At 32.1% G+C, this 15,764-nt stretch overlaps 1 protein-coding gene across 9 annotated transcripts in view; it reads left to right on the top strand.

Moving 5' to 3' along the window:
• The window catches only part of Exoc6 (exocyst complex component 6), a 217,487-nt gene that overhangs the window by 47,518 nt on the left and 154,205 nt on the right, over positions 1–15,764 (top strand). For 8 of the 9 annotated variants that reach the window (XM_077798734.1, XM_026397372.2, XM_026397376.2 and 5 more), the window contains 4 exons: positions 7,654–7,825; positions 9,076–9,123; positions 9,209–9,299; positions 12,830–12,875. In XM_077798734.1, the coding sequence (XP_077654860.1) occupies positions 7,654–7,825; positions 9,076–9,123; positions 9,209–9,299; positions 12,830–12,875 (357 nt within the window). Of the gene's footprint in view, positions 1–7,653; positions 7,826–9,075; positions 9,124–9,208; positions 9,300–12,829; positions 12,876–15,764 lie in introns of those variants that run through there. The other variant, XM_026397380.2, reaches the window with a different exon arrangement.

The following is a 15,764-nucleotide window of genomic DNA, read 5'->3' on the forward strand; positions in this document are numbered from 1 at the left end:
TGCAACTTATTTTTGTGGTTTAGAACTTTCCTTAATTTTGATGACTTTATTTCTGAGTACCCACTCACTGATATGGATTATAGATATAAACTTGGAGTTTGTATTCATGTCTGAAATAGCAAATAGCTATTAAGGGTCAGGAGAAGTGTGGGGGAGTCTGAGACTTAGTTATAGGTAGATCAAGACCTGTTCTTCAGGTTCATAGAACAGGTTGGCATATCTCTTATCTGAAATCTCAATATTTTTATTTTTTTCTTAGAAACTTATGGTTCTATTTTAATAGCAGAAGACATGGAATATAAATAGGTTATGCTTTGCAGGCTTTATGAAAAATAGGAATATAAATAGGTTATTCTTTGCAGGCTTTAATAATTTATTACTGAGAGAAACAGTATGTTCTGATACTGTTTCTCTCAGTAATAAATTATCATAAAAAGAGGAGTTCACAGTGGATGTACTGGCAGTATTCTGAAATATTATAAAACAGTATTGTTTTTAAAATTCTGGGGAATAAATTGGAAAGACATGCCAAAGGATGGACATATAAAATGAAAGACTTCTTGGAAAGAACTATTATTTCTCTTATGTTTATTTATATAATTTTGAAAGGGATAACAGATTCTCCTTTGGTAGAGCAGTCATGAAATATCTCTCGCTATATTTTTCCTACAGTGTGACACTTGTAATAGGTTAAGAAAGGGAGAGACAAAAAAAAAAAGCAGCAGCAATGGCAGCCTCTCCTTCTCTTCATATGTCCTGTTTACTTACTGATACACACACACACACACACACACACACACACATATTTTAGGTTTTATGGATAGAATCTAGGGCCCCATGCATGCTAGACAAGCAATCTATCACTGAACCAAATTCCCAGTCCCTACTAGTGGGGATTTTAAGAGCCAGGTATATATCAAACTGTTTCATTAAAATATGTAGAAAAATTATAAAAATGTTCAGAGTGAATTATTCAGTGAGTTTTGAACATATACAAAGGAATATGATATCGATGACAGTTTAAAGTGATGGGAGTATTAATAATCCTTGAGATTGGTTCTAGGAATAAAAAGTTGATAATTAAAAAGCATGAGAGAAATTGGAGCTATTCTGATTTAGCATTTCACTTTTCATGTTGTGAACATGAAGATGGCCCTTTTTTTTAAGGCTTCTGTCTTGAAAATATTATGTTTGAAGTTGAAGATATGTCTAACTGTATTTGCATAGTCCACAGATCTGTACTAATCTTGAATTTGATAGTTTAGGAAGGAATGATTTGAACTCATTCATGTTTAGACAAGGTGTCAGCAACTGAGAACCAGGAAGATCCATTTACCCTGCAAGTGACCCCCAAGAAAATTTCCTGAAGAAATTAGATTCTAAAGATTGTAGATGGGGAATTTTGAAGTTGTCATTAGTATGCCCATAACTTGGAGATAAAAGAAGCCTGAATAGAGGAATTGTAGGCTGATGGGACAACTGGATTAAGTGCCAGTTCTTTTAAAATGCGTATCTTAAAGATAATTTTGAACTTCAAACTTAGAGGAACTAAGGTAACTTTGATAGATAGTGAAGGAATCACAGCAGGTAAAATGTTTTAAATTAAAACTTAATTGTCTTTATATAATTTTGCCTAATATTACACATTTAAAAAACACCTTTACACTGTAGAAAGTCATGTATTTTTGGCTCAAAGTTGTTTTAGTGTTTTCTGTGGAGGGAATAAAAGTAAAATTTAGTCATAACAAACAAAATATATTTTGTTTTTCCTCGTAATTATGAAACACATACTAGGTTGAGTTAGATAAACTTCTTGCTCATGGATTTTCCATAGAAATAATATTACTGATTTAATTAAGAGTCCTTGTTAATTATGTATTACTTGTGGGAAAAGCATCAAGTAGGAGTTCTAATACTGCCTCAGTTAATCCCAAACTAGGCTATGTTGAGCATATCATTTATCATTTCTACTCCAATTTCCTCATTTGTGAAAAGGAGGTAATGATATTTTCTCTGGTGTGGTATATGCAATAAATGAACACTAGGAAAAAAGGCCAGATCCAAATGTGAAATATCAGTAGAAGGCAGATCACTTAGCATGGATAATTAGCCATATTTATTTGATAATTGTAGCTAGAATTCAATTATTCAGCTTCTGGTTCATTCATTTAACAAGGATTTTGCTGTCTCTTAAGTGTACACTGCATTAGTAGCCAATATATACGGAGCACTTACCATATGTCAGTTATTGTGCTAAGAAATTTTCATATTTACTAATCTGTCATAGCACTCTCATGTTGATAGTATTTTTTTTTTTTTTTTGTATGGGAGATTGAATTCAGGGCCCTTAACCACTGACCCACATCCCAGCCCTGTTTTGTATTTTATTTAGAGACTGGTCTCACTGAATTGCTTAGCATCACAATTTAGCTGAGGCTGGCTTTGAACTCTCAATCCTCTTGCCTCAGCCTCCTAACTCACTGGGATTACAGGCCTGTGCCACCACACCTGGTGATGTAGATAGTATTTTTAGAAAGACTTTATAGTTTTAGGTTTATAGCAAAATTGGGAGGAAGTTATACTCATGCAAAACTTCTCCAATATCAGTATCTCTCACCGAAGAGGTACATTTGTTATAATTGATGAACCTACATTGACACATCATTATCATTTACATTAGGGTTCACTCTGTAGATTGGGACAAATATATTACATATATCCATCATTGTAATATTATACAAAATGTTTTCACTACCTTAAAAATCTTCTGTACCCTACCATTCCTTCCTTCCTTCCCATTTATCTTTTTACAGCTTCTATTGTTTTGCCTTTTCCAGACTGTCCATAGTTGGAATTGTATTGTATGTAGTCTTTTCAGATTGCTTTCTTTCACTCAGTAATGTGCATTTAAGTTTCCTTCATTTATTTTTGTGGCTTGATAGCTTATTTGTTTTTAGTGCCAACTAACAGTTAGTTGTCTGGGTGAACCAGTTTATTTGTCCATTTACCTACTCAGGGACATCTTGGTTACTTCCCAGTTTTGGCATTTATGAATTAACTGTTGTGAAGTTTATGTAGAGGTTTTGTGTGAATATAATTTTCAGCTCCTTTGGACAAATACCAAGAAGTATGATTGTTAGATCATGTTGTAAGAATATTTAAAAAACATTTTTTTCACGTGTTTGATTTTTTAAGAAACTGCCAATCTGTCTTTCAAAGTGGCTGTACCATTTTGCATTCCTATAATTAATGAATGAGATTTCCTGGTGTTCCATATCCTCACTAACATTCAGTTTTCTCAATTTTCTAGATTTTGGCCACTCTAATAGTTGTGTACTTGTGTGCCATTGTTGCTTACATTTCCCTGATAGCAAATGATATGAGACATCTTCTTTTTTATGTTATTTGCCATCTGTATGTATGTGTGTGTGTATATAATATATATCTATATATATAATACATACACACACACACATATATATATATATATATATATATATATATACTTTTTAAATATTTTTTAGTTGTTGATGGACCTTTACTTATTTGTATGTGGTGCTGAGAATCGAACCCAGTGCGTCACGCATGCTAGGCAAGTGCTCTACCTCTGATCTACAACCCCGGCCCCTGTATATATTTTTAAAAAGAGGTATCTGTTAAGGTCTTTGACCCATTTTAAAATTAAGTTATTTTCTTATGTTGAGTTTTAAGAATTCTTTGAAAATAAAAATTAAAAAAGAATTCTTTGTCTATTTTGCATATTAGTCTTTTTTCAGATATGTTTTTGAAAATATTTTTCTCAGTCTATAGCTTCTCATTTTGTTCTCTTCACAGTATCTTTCACAGAGTAGAAATTTTTTATTTTAGTAGCATCCAGTTTATCAATTCTTTCTTTCATGAATTGTACCTTTAATGTTACTTCTAAAAAGTCATTGTCAAACTCAAGGTCATCTAGATTTTCTCTTATGTTCTAAGAGTTTTTTAATTTTAATTTTACATTTAAGTCTGTGATCCATTTTGAGTTAATTTTTGTAAAAAGTTAAGGTCTGTGTTTAGATCCACTGTCTGCCATGTGAGTTACTAGCACCATTTGTTGAAAAGGCTATCTTTTCTCCTTTTTATTACGTTGGTTATTTGTTGACATTCAGTTGACTTGGGCTGGATGTGTAACTCAGTGGGAGAGTGCTTATCTAGCATGTGTGAGGCCCCAAGTTTAATTCCCAGCATTGCAAACAAACAAACAAAAAAATGTGTTTGACTATAATAATGTGGTTCTGGGTTGTCTATTCAGTTCCATTGATCCATTTTTCTGCTATTTCACCAGTACCACATGTCTTGATTACTATAGCTTAATAGTAAATTTGAATTGGAGTTGTCGACACTTTGTTCTTCTCCTTCAGTATTGTGTTGGCTATTCTGTGTATTTTTGCTGCTCTCTATAAACTTAAAGATTAGTTTGTTGATATCTATAAAATAGTTTGCTGGAATTTTTATTGGGATTGCATTGAGTCTATAGATCAATTTGGGAAGAAATGACATTGTAACAATATTGTTGTCTCATTCTTAAACATGAAATATCTTTTTGTTTATATAGTTCTTGATTTTTTAATCAGTCATTTTCTTCACATAGATTTTTAAGTATTTAAAAAAATTATATCTATGTATTTCATTTTGGGGGATGCTAATTTTTTTTTGTGTGTGTATATGTGTTGCTGAGGATTGAACCCCAGGCCTTGTACATGCCAGGCAAGCTTTCTACCACTGAACTATAGCCCTAATCTAATAGTATTATGTTTTTAACTTTAAATTCTTGTTCATTTTGCTATAGGTACTATTTTTATTCTTATGATTGAGAAAATTTATATTTAAAGAAGTCAGTTGCCTTGCCTGAAGTTGAATATAGTAAATATGCTTTCTGATTCCATTTATGCAACTCAAGTAACAATTATTTATTGAGCATCTGTTATATGATAAGATAGATACCGTTCTAGAGCTAGGGATACAACAGGGAATAAAACAGACAAAAAAAATCTGTGCCTTCGGGGGCTGGGACTCAACAGAAGAAACTATATAAAATCTATGTCTTCATGCAATTTGCATTCTATGGGGAAGACAGATAATTAGATAAAAATGTGAAACAATATATCCTGTAGTGGTAAGACCATTACCAAATAAATTCCTTTATTTTAGAAAAAAAAAAGATTTAAAAAAAAGAGAAAGGGATTGTGTGTGTGTGTGTGTGTGTAATGTAGATGTTGTAGCCATCTCAAAAAGAGGATAGAAGACTTAAATGAAGTGAAGGAGATAAGCACATACAAGAAATGTGATCCAGACAAAGGAAACAGCATTTGCACAGATGAGGACAAGAACATGCCTGATGTGTTTAAGACACCAAAAGGAGTCCAATGTTGCTGACATGGAATAAGTGAAATGGAAATAATTAGAAGTATGTGAGGCCAGTGAAGTAACATGCAGCAAAATTATGTAGGGCCTTAAGGATTATTGTAAGAGAAAAAAGGGTTTTGAGCAGAAGAGACACATGGAATTTTACTTATGTAAAATTTAACTTATGATTTCTGCTGACATCATCTGATTACTCTATTGAGAACATACTGAAGGGAAGCAAGGGTAGGATCATGGAGACCAGCTAGAAAGCAATTAACGATAACCTAGGTGAGAAAAGTTGTTGGCTTAGTCCAGGGTGATACCCAGTGGAGGTAGAAAGGTGTGGTTAGGTTTGCTAGATTAATAGGGGGAAGAGGGTGAGAGAAAGAGATTAGTCAGGGATGACTTCAAAGTTGTTGTTTTTTTCTTTTTCTTAGCAGTCGGAAGAATGGAATTTGCTGAATGAGGAAGACAATGGGAAAAACAGATTTGGGGAAAGAAGTTTGGGAATTCATTTTTAACATAGTTGAGATGCTCATCAGATATCTGGAGAGACTTGAGTTGGAAGTTTGAGAGAGATCAAGTTTAGATATATAAATTTGGGAGATGTTAATATGTTTATGGAATTTAATGCTATACATCAAGATAAGAGCAAAAGAAAAATATAGGTAGAAAGGAGAGAGTGTTCAAGTTCAGAGCTTCATTCTAGCTCATCTTAAAGAGCCTAAATTCTTCATGATTACTATCCTGTATTGGTGTTTCTAGTATTATAGTTAGTACTCATTAAAACCTGAGTTATGAAGGCTGCCCTCAAGAAGCTTATGATCTATTTGGGGAAACAAAATATGTGACATACCCATAAAGCATTTAAGTTAGATACAAAGTTATACATGATTACCTGTCAGAATAGCTGTGAAGGACTATAAATTTACCTGTCTTGCAGATGAAAGGATTACTTTGCATAGAAACGATAGGCAGAGGTCTGTTGGAGAACATAGAACTTGCACTGAACCCCGAATAATGGGCAACAGATGGGAAAATACACTTTAGAATATCCCCAGATCTACCCTTAGGTTCAAAATTTGCAAGAATGATTCACAGAATATAATATATATAAATTACAGAGAAAGAAAAGGCACATAGGGCAAAGTGTAGGAGAGTGCCAGGTATGAACTTTCAATTGTCTTTTCCCAGTGGAATTGTGTGGTCAACACCTTTCCCAGCAGTGATATGTGGCAATACTCAGACAATGGCTGATCAGAGAAGTTCACTTAAGCCTTGAAGTCTAGGTGTTTTATTAGGGTATGGTTGTGTGAACATGACTAACCACCCAGGTAGACATGACTGACATCCATGTTGCTGATTGCCTGTATTGCTAACCTAAGTCTTCAGCCCCTTAGAAAGCTAAAAGGATGAAGCTCCTCCCAATAAATCACACTGTTAAGGCCTCCAAGAGGCAGAGAGTACCAAAGGCTTCCATTTCAGGAGCCAAGGCCAAGGTTAGTTCTTTACCACATGGTGAACGGTGGGGAGGATGTCCTCTAAGTGGCAATGAGTATGAACTGAGATACATCAGGCATGTGATGCCATCTTTAGAGAATATTGTAGTGACTACAATATGACCTTGTACTTGAGAATATGAACAGTGGAGCTAGATTGCCAGCATTCATATCCTACCTATCATTTGCAAATTGTTGAGTTTACAGCAGTTATACATCAAGCAAAACAAGAATAATAATAACAATACCTACTTTATGGGATTGTTGTGAGGATGAAAGAGTTAATATACAAAGTACTTAGAACATGGCTGACACATAGTAAATGCCATAGATACCAGGAGTTTGTTCCTTCATTCCTTATTCACATGTAGATTCCTTTTTTAATTAATTAGTTACTTTTTATGTGGTGCTGAGGATTGAACCCAGTGCCTCACACACGCTAGGCAAATGCTCTGCCACTGAGCTACAGCCCTAGCCCTGCTGCTTTTTTTTTTTTTGAGCACTAGTATAAGACTTGTATTTGGCACTTATCTTCTGAGCCTCAGATCTTTGCTTGTGGATAACTAGTGATATATTTTGAGGGTTTTTGGTTTTTTAATATTACCATGTTCAAAAAGAAGTGAAATATTTTCACCAAAATTATTTGTATTGAAGACAATACCATCTTATTTGTTCAGACTTAATCTCTAGTTGTTACAAAAATTGGACTTATAAAGAATAAATTTTGGTGAACTGGGAAGTTAATTTTAGTTTTCTTATATATATACAGGTCGGTGTATGATGATCAACCAAATTCACACAAGAAGTTTATGGAAAAGTTAGATGCTTGTATCCGAAATCATGACAAAGAAATTGAAAAAATGTGTAATTTTCATCATCAGGGTTTTGTAGATGCTATTACAGAACTCCTTAAAGTAAGGACTGATGCAGAAAAACTGAAGGTAGGAAATATGTTAAAATTTTGTTTTCCTTTGTTCTTATTAAATTACTCAACTATTATAGTACATATCTGAAGTTACTATTAAATGTGCTTTCAGGAACTGAATTAGTATATGTATTTGGGAATGCTCTTTATGGCTGTTAACGCGGTTGTCATGCTAATGACAGGAGTAATCTCTTTTTTTCTAAAGCAAGTAGTACATTGACTTAATAGGATTTTTTTCCACCCAGGGAAGTGAATTCAAAACATTCATACAGTGTAAGGTCCTGTTTGCAGTTTTAGAATTTTTAAAATGATAATTAATACAATGTTGATTTAAAAACATCCTAAAATTGTTTAAAATTTACTATAAATGATTTTGTTCTCAAAATTATTTAATTATACTGTAAATTTGAAATAATTTAACAGCAGTTTATAATTTTTTAAAGGAAGATGGTCTACATTTTCTGTCATATAGTAAAAATATTATATATTAAATGAGACCTGGATTTTTTCAGTAAGAATTTAAAATATTTAGTTATAAGAATTGTCCTATTTATCTTTGCATTTAGAGTGCTTAGCAGACAATTCAAAGATTATGATTAGAAAACTATTATGTATTATATATAAAGGATATTCAGATAACAAGAGACCAAATACAGCATCAATGAGGTCACTGAGCATCTTTGTTCAGAAATTAATGAGATTTTTAATAAACCAGAATGTGCTTCCTTACTATGATGACCTAATGAGTCACTTAATATGTGGGAAAATTTGAGGTTGAGCTTTGCCTGCACCTGCAGCATTAAAATGTTGCTGTGGATTGAGATTTCCGTGTTTGATGTTAATCAACCACCCAGTGTTTGCATTCAGCAAAGTATGAATGTTTAATTACCATAAAATGCAATCACCATTTCCTACAGACAGTGAATGGCACATAGACCTCATTGAAGTTATCAAAAAGGGACCAGTGGTCAATTGGGTCAGTGATTTGAATTGTTTGACAGACTTAGAGAAGCAAGTAAAGTTCAAAAATCCTGAGTAAATTTGAGAAGTTTGCCACAGAATCTGTTAAAAAGAACTGTCATAAGTAATTGAAGTTAACAAAAGCCCTTTTCAATCAAAAGTTCAAGTTCAAGCTGTAGAGTTAATTTGAATTTGCATTTCTTTGTTCTAAGTTTCTCATGAAGCATGATCTGATTACAAGGGTGAGCAGTTACATCAGGGCAGTTTTATGCATATTTGTCTAACTAAGGTGAAATTATTTTTAAGGTACAAGTTACTGATACCAACCGAAGATTTCAAGATGCTGGAAAAGAGGTAAGAAAATGATAATTTTTAAAAATATATGTGGGTGTTATTTAATTGTTTTTTTAAAAGATGTGTATATTTCTTCTTTTCTAAGATGATAGTCCAAACAGAAGATATTATTCGATGTAGAATTCAGCAGAGGAATATTACAACTGTAGTAGAAAAATTGCAGTTATGTCTTCCAGGTGAGTTTAATTTTACCAAGTCAAACATTATATTATAGACAAATTTCATAATAGCATATAGTCATTCTTTATTATGGGAATTTGATTATTTGGTGATTGCCTTGCAAAAAAGCTTTTGATTACCTCTCTTATTCACTCAATTTCATGAATTTCCATGGTTTTCTTTTTTATAATAAGGCCCTTGTTTGATTATCTGTTATAGCAGTTTCCTAGAACAACTGTTAGTTTTGCATTTCCTCTCTGCCTACTTTGCTATCTGTCCACTCCAGCCCCCTGCCCTGTCCATGTTTTTCCCCCCTCAGAATACTTTCCCATGCAGAGAGTGCCCATTACTTTTTCTCATCTTTGCCTAATTTGCCTAATTTTCTTACTTCTAGTTTTCCATCATTTTCTGTTTGTCACATAACAGGTTGGTTTTGTTTTGCTCACAATCTCATTTTGCTGATAAGGTAAGGAAATATCAAAAGTGTTAGGACTTTTCCCTTCTTGCTTTTTCTCCTATATTTTGGAAAGACTTAGTTTCTGGTCTCTCTGTTAGGGCTCAGATATTACTGGGACATCACATAAATTCTGAAGAAACTAATCAGTATTTTCTTTACCTGGACTTAATATAACTTTAAGTTGGAAGCATCCTGTTCAAACAAAAGGAAGCAGGTATATGCCATTTTTTTCTTAATATTGTAAGCTAAAGTTGTCTGATTGTCTCATTTGACTTATTAATTTTTAGGAAGTAACCTAAACCTATGCATCCAGGGGAATAGAATGTCTTGTATAATATTTATATGGTGTAAATTTAACTTAGAATACAAATTATATTGTTAAAACTGTCAGCAGATTTTATTGGCTAAAGAAATAGCTTTTCTTTTTTTAGAATCAGTGATAGCCTACTAAGTTTAATCTTTGATGGGCCAGTGATATTTACACATAAACTTTGAGTAAATAAAATACCTACTTATAATATTAGGTTTCAGGATTGAGAAACATATTTCTTTATAATGTTTAATATATGTTTGGCTGATATATCATAACAGCCATGAAGACAGCCTCCCAAGATTTATACTTTGTCCCTTTTTAATTTAGATAATAAGCCTAAAAATTGGTATTGATGGAATGAGAAAGAGCTGCACTCAGCTTTTTCTGTTAGTGAGCTATTCATAAGAGAAATAAAGGCTTCAAAGTAGAGGTCAAGTTGTTGTTATTGTCACTGTCTGCTTTTAAGGCCAGAGAGCATTGTAAGTTCATGTAAATATTGTGTTCTGAATTGCAACATCCAGCATGACCACATTTCATTGTATAATTGTTGCAGATTTTATGCCAACTTTTTTTCAAAACAGTGGGGTGTGACCATTATGTGAAGCTTTTTAAAATAATAAATTGTGCTGGTATTACTTAGAAATCATTTATTACTAACCTGTCTTTGGTCCAAGAGTAAGTTGCACAAACTACTTGAGAATATATGTTAAAATTGAATAGTACAAATTGATGTACATTATTTCTTCATGACAGTTTAGCCAGTTTAGTGAACATTTTCTGGTCTTTATAAAGAAGTTAACTTATTGTTATTAATTTGTACATTATAGTCAAAATACTACACTTGAGAAAATTTACTACAGTGTTGTGAAGCGTAAACTGACAAAATCTAATCATCTGCATCTGAAGATTCTTTGCTTGCTATCATTGATTTTGTTATCTGACACATTGTCCTCAGTGCTTCTCATGTAAAATGTATTGATAATACATCAGTACTGCAGCATTCTAAGCCAATTGCTCAAGTCAGCTTTCTGAAATATACTGACAATGAACAAGTGCTGAGAATTCTAGGCTCTTGGCTTTTAGTGTGGACAAAAACAAATGGCACATCCATATGCCACTGGTAGAATACATTGCTATTACATTTACCTTTTAAGCAGCATAACAAACAGAATTAATCTATGCAATGATTATGCTGTGAATGATTATTAACCAATTTTTGGACTGAAAAAATAGAGTGCAACAATTATGTAGTGAAATACAGTACCTCCTTTCCTCTGTCCATCCTTCTAAGTATCCAATGATAAATGATACTTACTTTTTTGTGTGTGTGTCAGGCATTATGGTAGGTATTGGAGATATAAAGTTGAAAATGACATAGTCCCAGCTTTAGAATGATCCTATAATCTAATGTGAATAAAGACAACTAAGTCATCAATTATAATACAGTTGCCTAACGACTCCTTAGTTTTGGAGGAGTGTGAGAGGATATAAGAATTCATAGCATAAATAATGCATTTTCTTGGTGGATTAGTTTTATTTGATTATTTTTGAAGAAAGCATAATTTTTATATGGAAACAAAGTAAAAATAATGAGGTAGATCTGAAATTTGTATGAATTATTGAGGTAAAACAGGAGACTTCAAAACCAGTTTATACTGTTGCAGCAGGATCTGTCCCATGTTATGTGTTCATTCCAATACTTTGGTTGGAAAAAGTGAGAATTATTATATTGCCTATAGGGGCTATGATAGAAATGTAGAGGGTTCTTTGAGGTCACAGAGTTAGGGCAGCTCACTGTAGCCACCATTGCAGGTCTGATGTTTTTTGAACAAGTAAATAATTTCTTTAGTAAATTTGTAGACCCCTGGGAATAGCCATATAACTATAGCAAATCTGAAAAGAAAACTGTTGTCTAGTTCTAGGAAAATATGAGTTGGTTTGATGAGCCAATAATGATTTACTGACTCACTTTCAAATTCTACTAAGGTTAAATGGTCATTTATATGGTTGCAGTAAAGCCTTCTTGGTGTTAGTAGGTCATTTTTTTTGAAGCTTATGACAATTTTAATGAATAACTGCATTTCTGTGCCTTAATAGAAAGAAAGAAATGAATAAAGATGCTTTGCTACGTTTTTCTTTTTTTCTCCAGAATTACACAATCTCATTTATTGGTGCATTATAGTTGTATATAATGATGGAATTTGTTACTTATTTATATATGCATACAATATGCTATGTTTATTTCTATCTTTATTGTAAATCACTCTTTGCAGTAAACTTTTGATATTTTTCTTTCTTTGTAGATTTGGTGTAAGTTTTTGTGTTTGGATAATTATAAAACAGTTGTGTTTTTTGTTTGGTATGTTGGGTCAGAATCAGTGAATCTCAGTTGAGAAAGAAAATTTAATTCTCAAATAACTAAAGTCCAAACTTCTAATTCCAGTTCATGGAAGAAATATTAGAAATTTCTGAATAGTATAATTTTTACTAGGTTAATGTCTCAATTATAGGTATCAACATATGCAAGTGTTCCAGGTTCAAAAAATATATATATAAAATGTTCAATATCTACCTATCTATAAAATATTCAACATGTGAAAATTAAAATATTTTTATTTACTTTGAAACATATAATATTTATCAGAAAATATTAAGCTAATTCAATGTAGTGAAGACTATGATTTTGTAATATATCATTGCCTGTTTTAATTATTTTAATCTCTCAAAATGCTCTTTTTTTCCATTTTAAATGCTAAAATGTTATTTTTTGAATGCAGTGCTGGAAATGTATAGTAAACTAAAAGAACAGATGAGTGCAAAAAGGTAAGTTGGTTTCTTTCTTGTTATTTTAAATAAGCTTTTTTCCTATTACTGAAAGCACAGATAAACTTACTATAAAGCATAGTGAATTATGTGAATTTTGTTTTGTACTTCACATTAACCTTTGTTCATGTAATTTGCTTATCAGGATCACCCAAGAAAGCAAACTTCAGTCACTTATTTATGAATATTTGTTGTTTTTGATACCAAAGTGATAATATTGATAAAGGATAAATAGAGAGCTAAACAGGAATGAGAAAATTTTTATTAACTTGCCAGTGTACTAATACTGCATACAATCAAGGGCTTACGGACATAATGTGGAGTGAAGGCCAAGTGCAGTTTTGACCATCAGGGCTATTGTTCATATTCTGTTTTATAAAGAAATGAATACATGACAAAAGAAAAATAATTTAAATCATTTATTGATTGCCATTAGAGCATTAGCTATAACGATATTTAAAATGTTTTAAAATGAACAATTTTAAAGTAACATGGAAAAGCCAGAATAAATAAGACATATTTGGACTAGGAAAATATTTCTTCATTTCATTTTCACAGCACATTATATACAAATCTATGATCAAAGATTTGTGTATGCTCTGCTTTATAGTGCTACACATTGAATTTCATTAGGCTTTACCAGTTGGTATTAATTAGTAGAATGATTTTTTCCTTATTAGTAAATAAGACAATATATATTTATTTTGTGTGTATACTATTAATGTATCCTCTTTTTTTCTGTTGTTGTACATCCTCATGTTTTAAAGATTCAAATAGTAGTTTTATGTGTTTGTTGCAAAAAACAAAAAACAAAACAAAACAAAAATCAAGCATCACCTTCCTTAATTTCCATATACCATTCCTACTTCATAGGGGCAAAATTTTATCTTTTTTTTTTTTAAAAATTGTTTTTTGTTGTAGATGGACAGAAAACTTTTATTTATTTATTTTAATGTGGTGCTGCTGAGGATCAAACCAGTGCCTCACATGACTAGGCAAGCACTCTACCACTGAACCCCAGCTCCCAATTCTCTTTCTTAACTGATTATTTTGGCATTTACATTTATGTATTCAAATAACTAACTTTTATTATTATCTTATTATTTTCTAGTTTAGGGCATTAATTTGTTTTTTCAATAATAAAATCCAATATTTATATTAAAATATTTTAAATTATCCCCTGAATGTCTTATATCTTCTTCCCTGAAAACATTGTTTGGTATGTCTTTTTTATTTCTTTTAATCTAGAACAGTCCTCCTGCCTTTCTTAATTTTTCATGAAAAAGTCCAGGACAATTCTTAAAGATTGCATTTTAGATTTGTCTGTTTATTTCCTCATGATTAGATTCAGGGTAAATGTTTTGGCAAGAGTATGATATAAGTGGTTGTTGTGTACCTCTTCATCTTATGACATTAGAAGGCATTTACTGTTAGGTTGTTTCTAGCTAATGCTAAATTTGATCATTTGGGACTAGATCTCTTTTGGAAAGGTTTATTTTTATCTCTGCAATTAATAAGTAATCTATGAAGTGACACTTTGATACCTGTTTCCTAATAATCTTTTACCCAGTAGTTTTAGGATTCTTGCTTTAATCAGTTATTATACGGGACTTATAGTTTCTTTTTAAAATGCTATCATTGCTGACTTTTTCATACAAAGGATTTTCCTTTTTATCTGCCTTTTCCTTGCTTCTGATTATTGCTATGGATTTATGAATTTTTAATAATAAATGTCTCATAATTTATTAATGTCATTATTCCATTTGATGCATAGATTGTTATAAATTTTGCTAGAGAAACCCTCAAGCCAGTTTCTTTGTCCTCATTTGTCTTTGTATACTTTCTTGCTTGTTGTACAATAAGATGATCTAGCATCTCATTTTATTTTTCTTGCCCCAAACTTGGAAACAATTCTCTAAGGTACATTGGTCCCTCTAAGTCAGTAATGGTATTTAGAATAATTAAGATCTGCATGTAAGATGGGCTCATTGTCCACACATACACACACATACATATACAAACAGTGCCCCCCTTCCTCTGTCTCATTCCTTCTGTCTTCCAGGATTGCCATTGAGAAGTTTGAAGATTACCACCTTCGCCATTGAGAAGTTTGAAGTCATTGTGATTTCTCCTTCATTTGTGACCCATTTTTTTTTTTTTTTGGTACTGGGGATTGAACTTGGGGTCACCCAGCCCTATTTTGTATTTTATTTAGAGACAGAGTCTCTAAATAATGAGTTGCTTAGTGCCTCACTTTTGCTGAAGCTTACTTTGAACTTGAAATCCTCCTGCCTCAGCCTCCCCAGCTGCTGGGATTATAGGTGTGTGCCACCATGCCCAGCAGTAACCTATCTTTTCTTGAGATTTAATTTTTTTATGACATGCTTTGGTATAGGTCTGTTTACTTCCATTGTGCTGGATACTTTAAATTTAATAAAAGGGGAGACTCCTTTTAACTTAGAAACTGTTCTTCAATCTGATAATGCCTTTAAATGCTAGGAAATTTTCTTGAATAATTTTTTCCTTCTATTTTCTGGATTTTCTCTCCAGGACAGGTATTAATGTTCAGTCTTTTAGATTGGGTCTCTTCTTGGCTTTTTAAAAATCTTTTTTGTCTTAAAAACTGACATCTTTATAATTAAGTAACAATCCATTTTATTTCTGAAAATATTCATTGTTCTGAATGGAGCTTGTGTGAAATGAGTATAAGTAGTCCAGCTTTCTTTTGGTTAATGTCTACATGGTATATATTTCTCCTATTATACTTTTTCAATCTAATTCTTTATATTTAAAGTAGATTTCTTGTACACAACATGTAATTGGGCACTTCTTTTTTTTATCCAATATGAAAATTGATCTCATTTAACTGGTGTGTGTATTAACATTTGA

This window comes from Urocitellus parryii, chromosome 5 (genome assembly GCF_045843805.1).
Source record: "Urocitellus parryii isolate mUroPar1 chromosome 5, mUroPar1.hap1, whole genome shotgun sequence".
Lineage (NCBI taxonomy): Eukaryota > Metazoa > Chordata > Mammalia > Rodentia > Sciuridae > Urocitellus > Urocitellus parryii.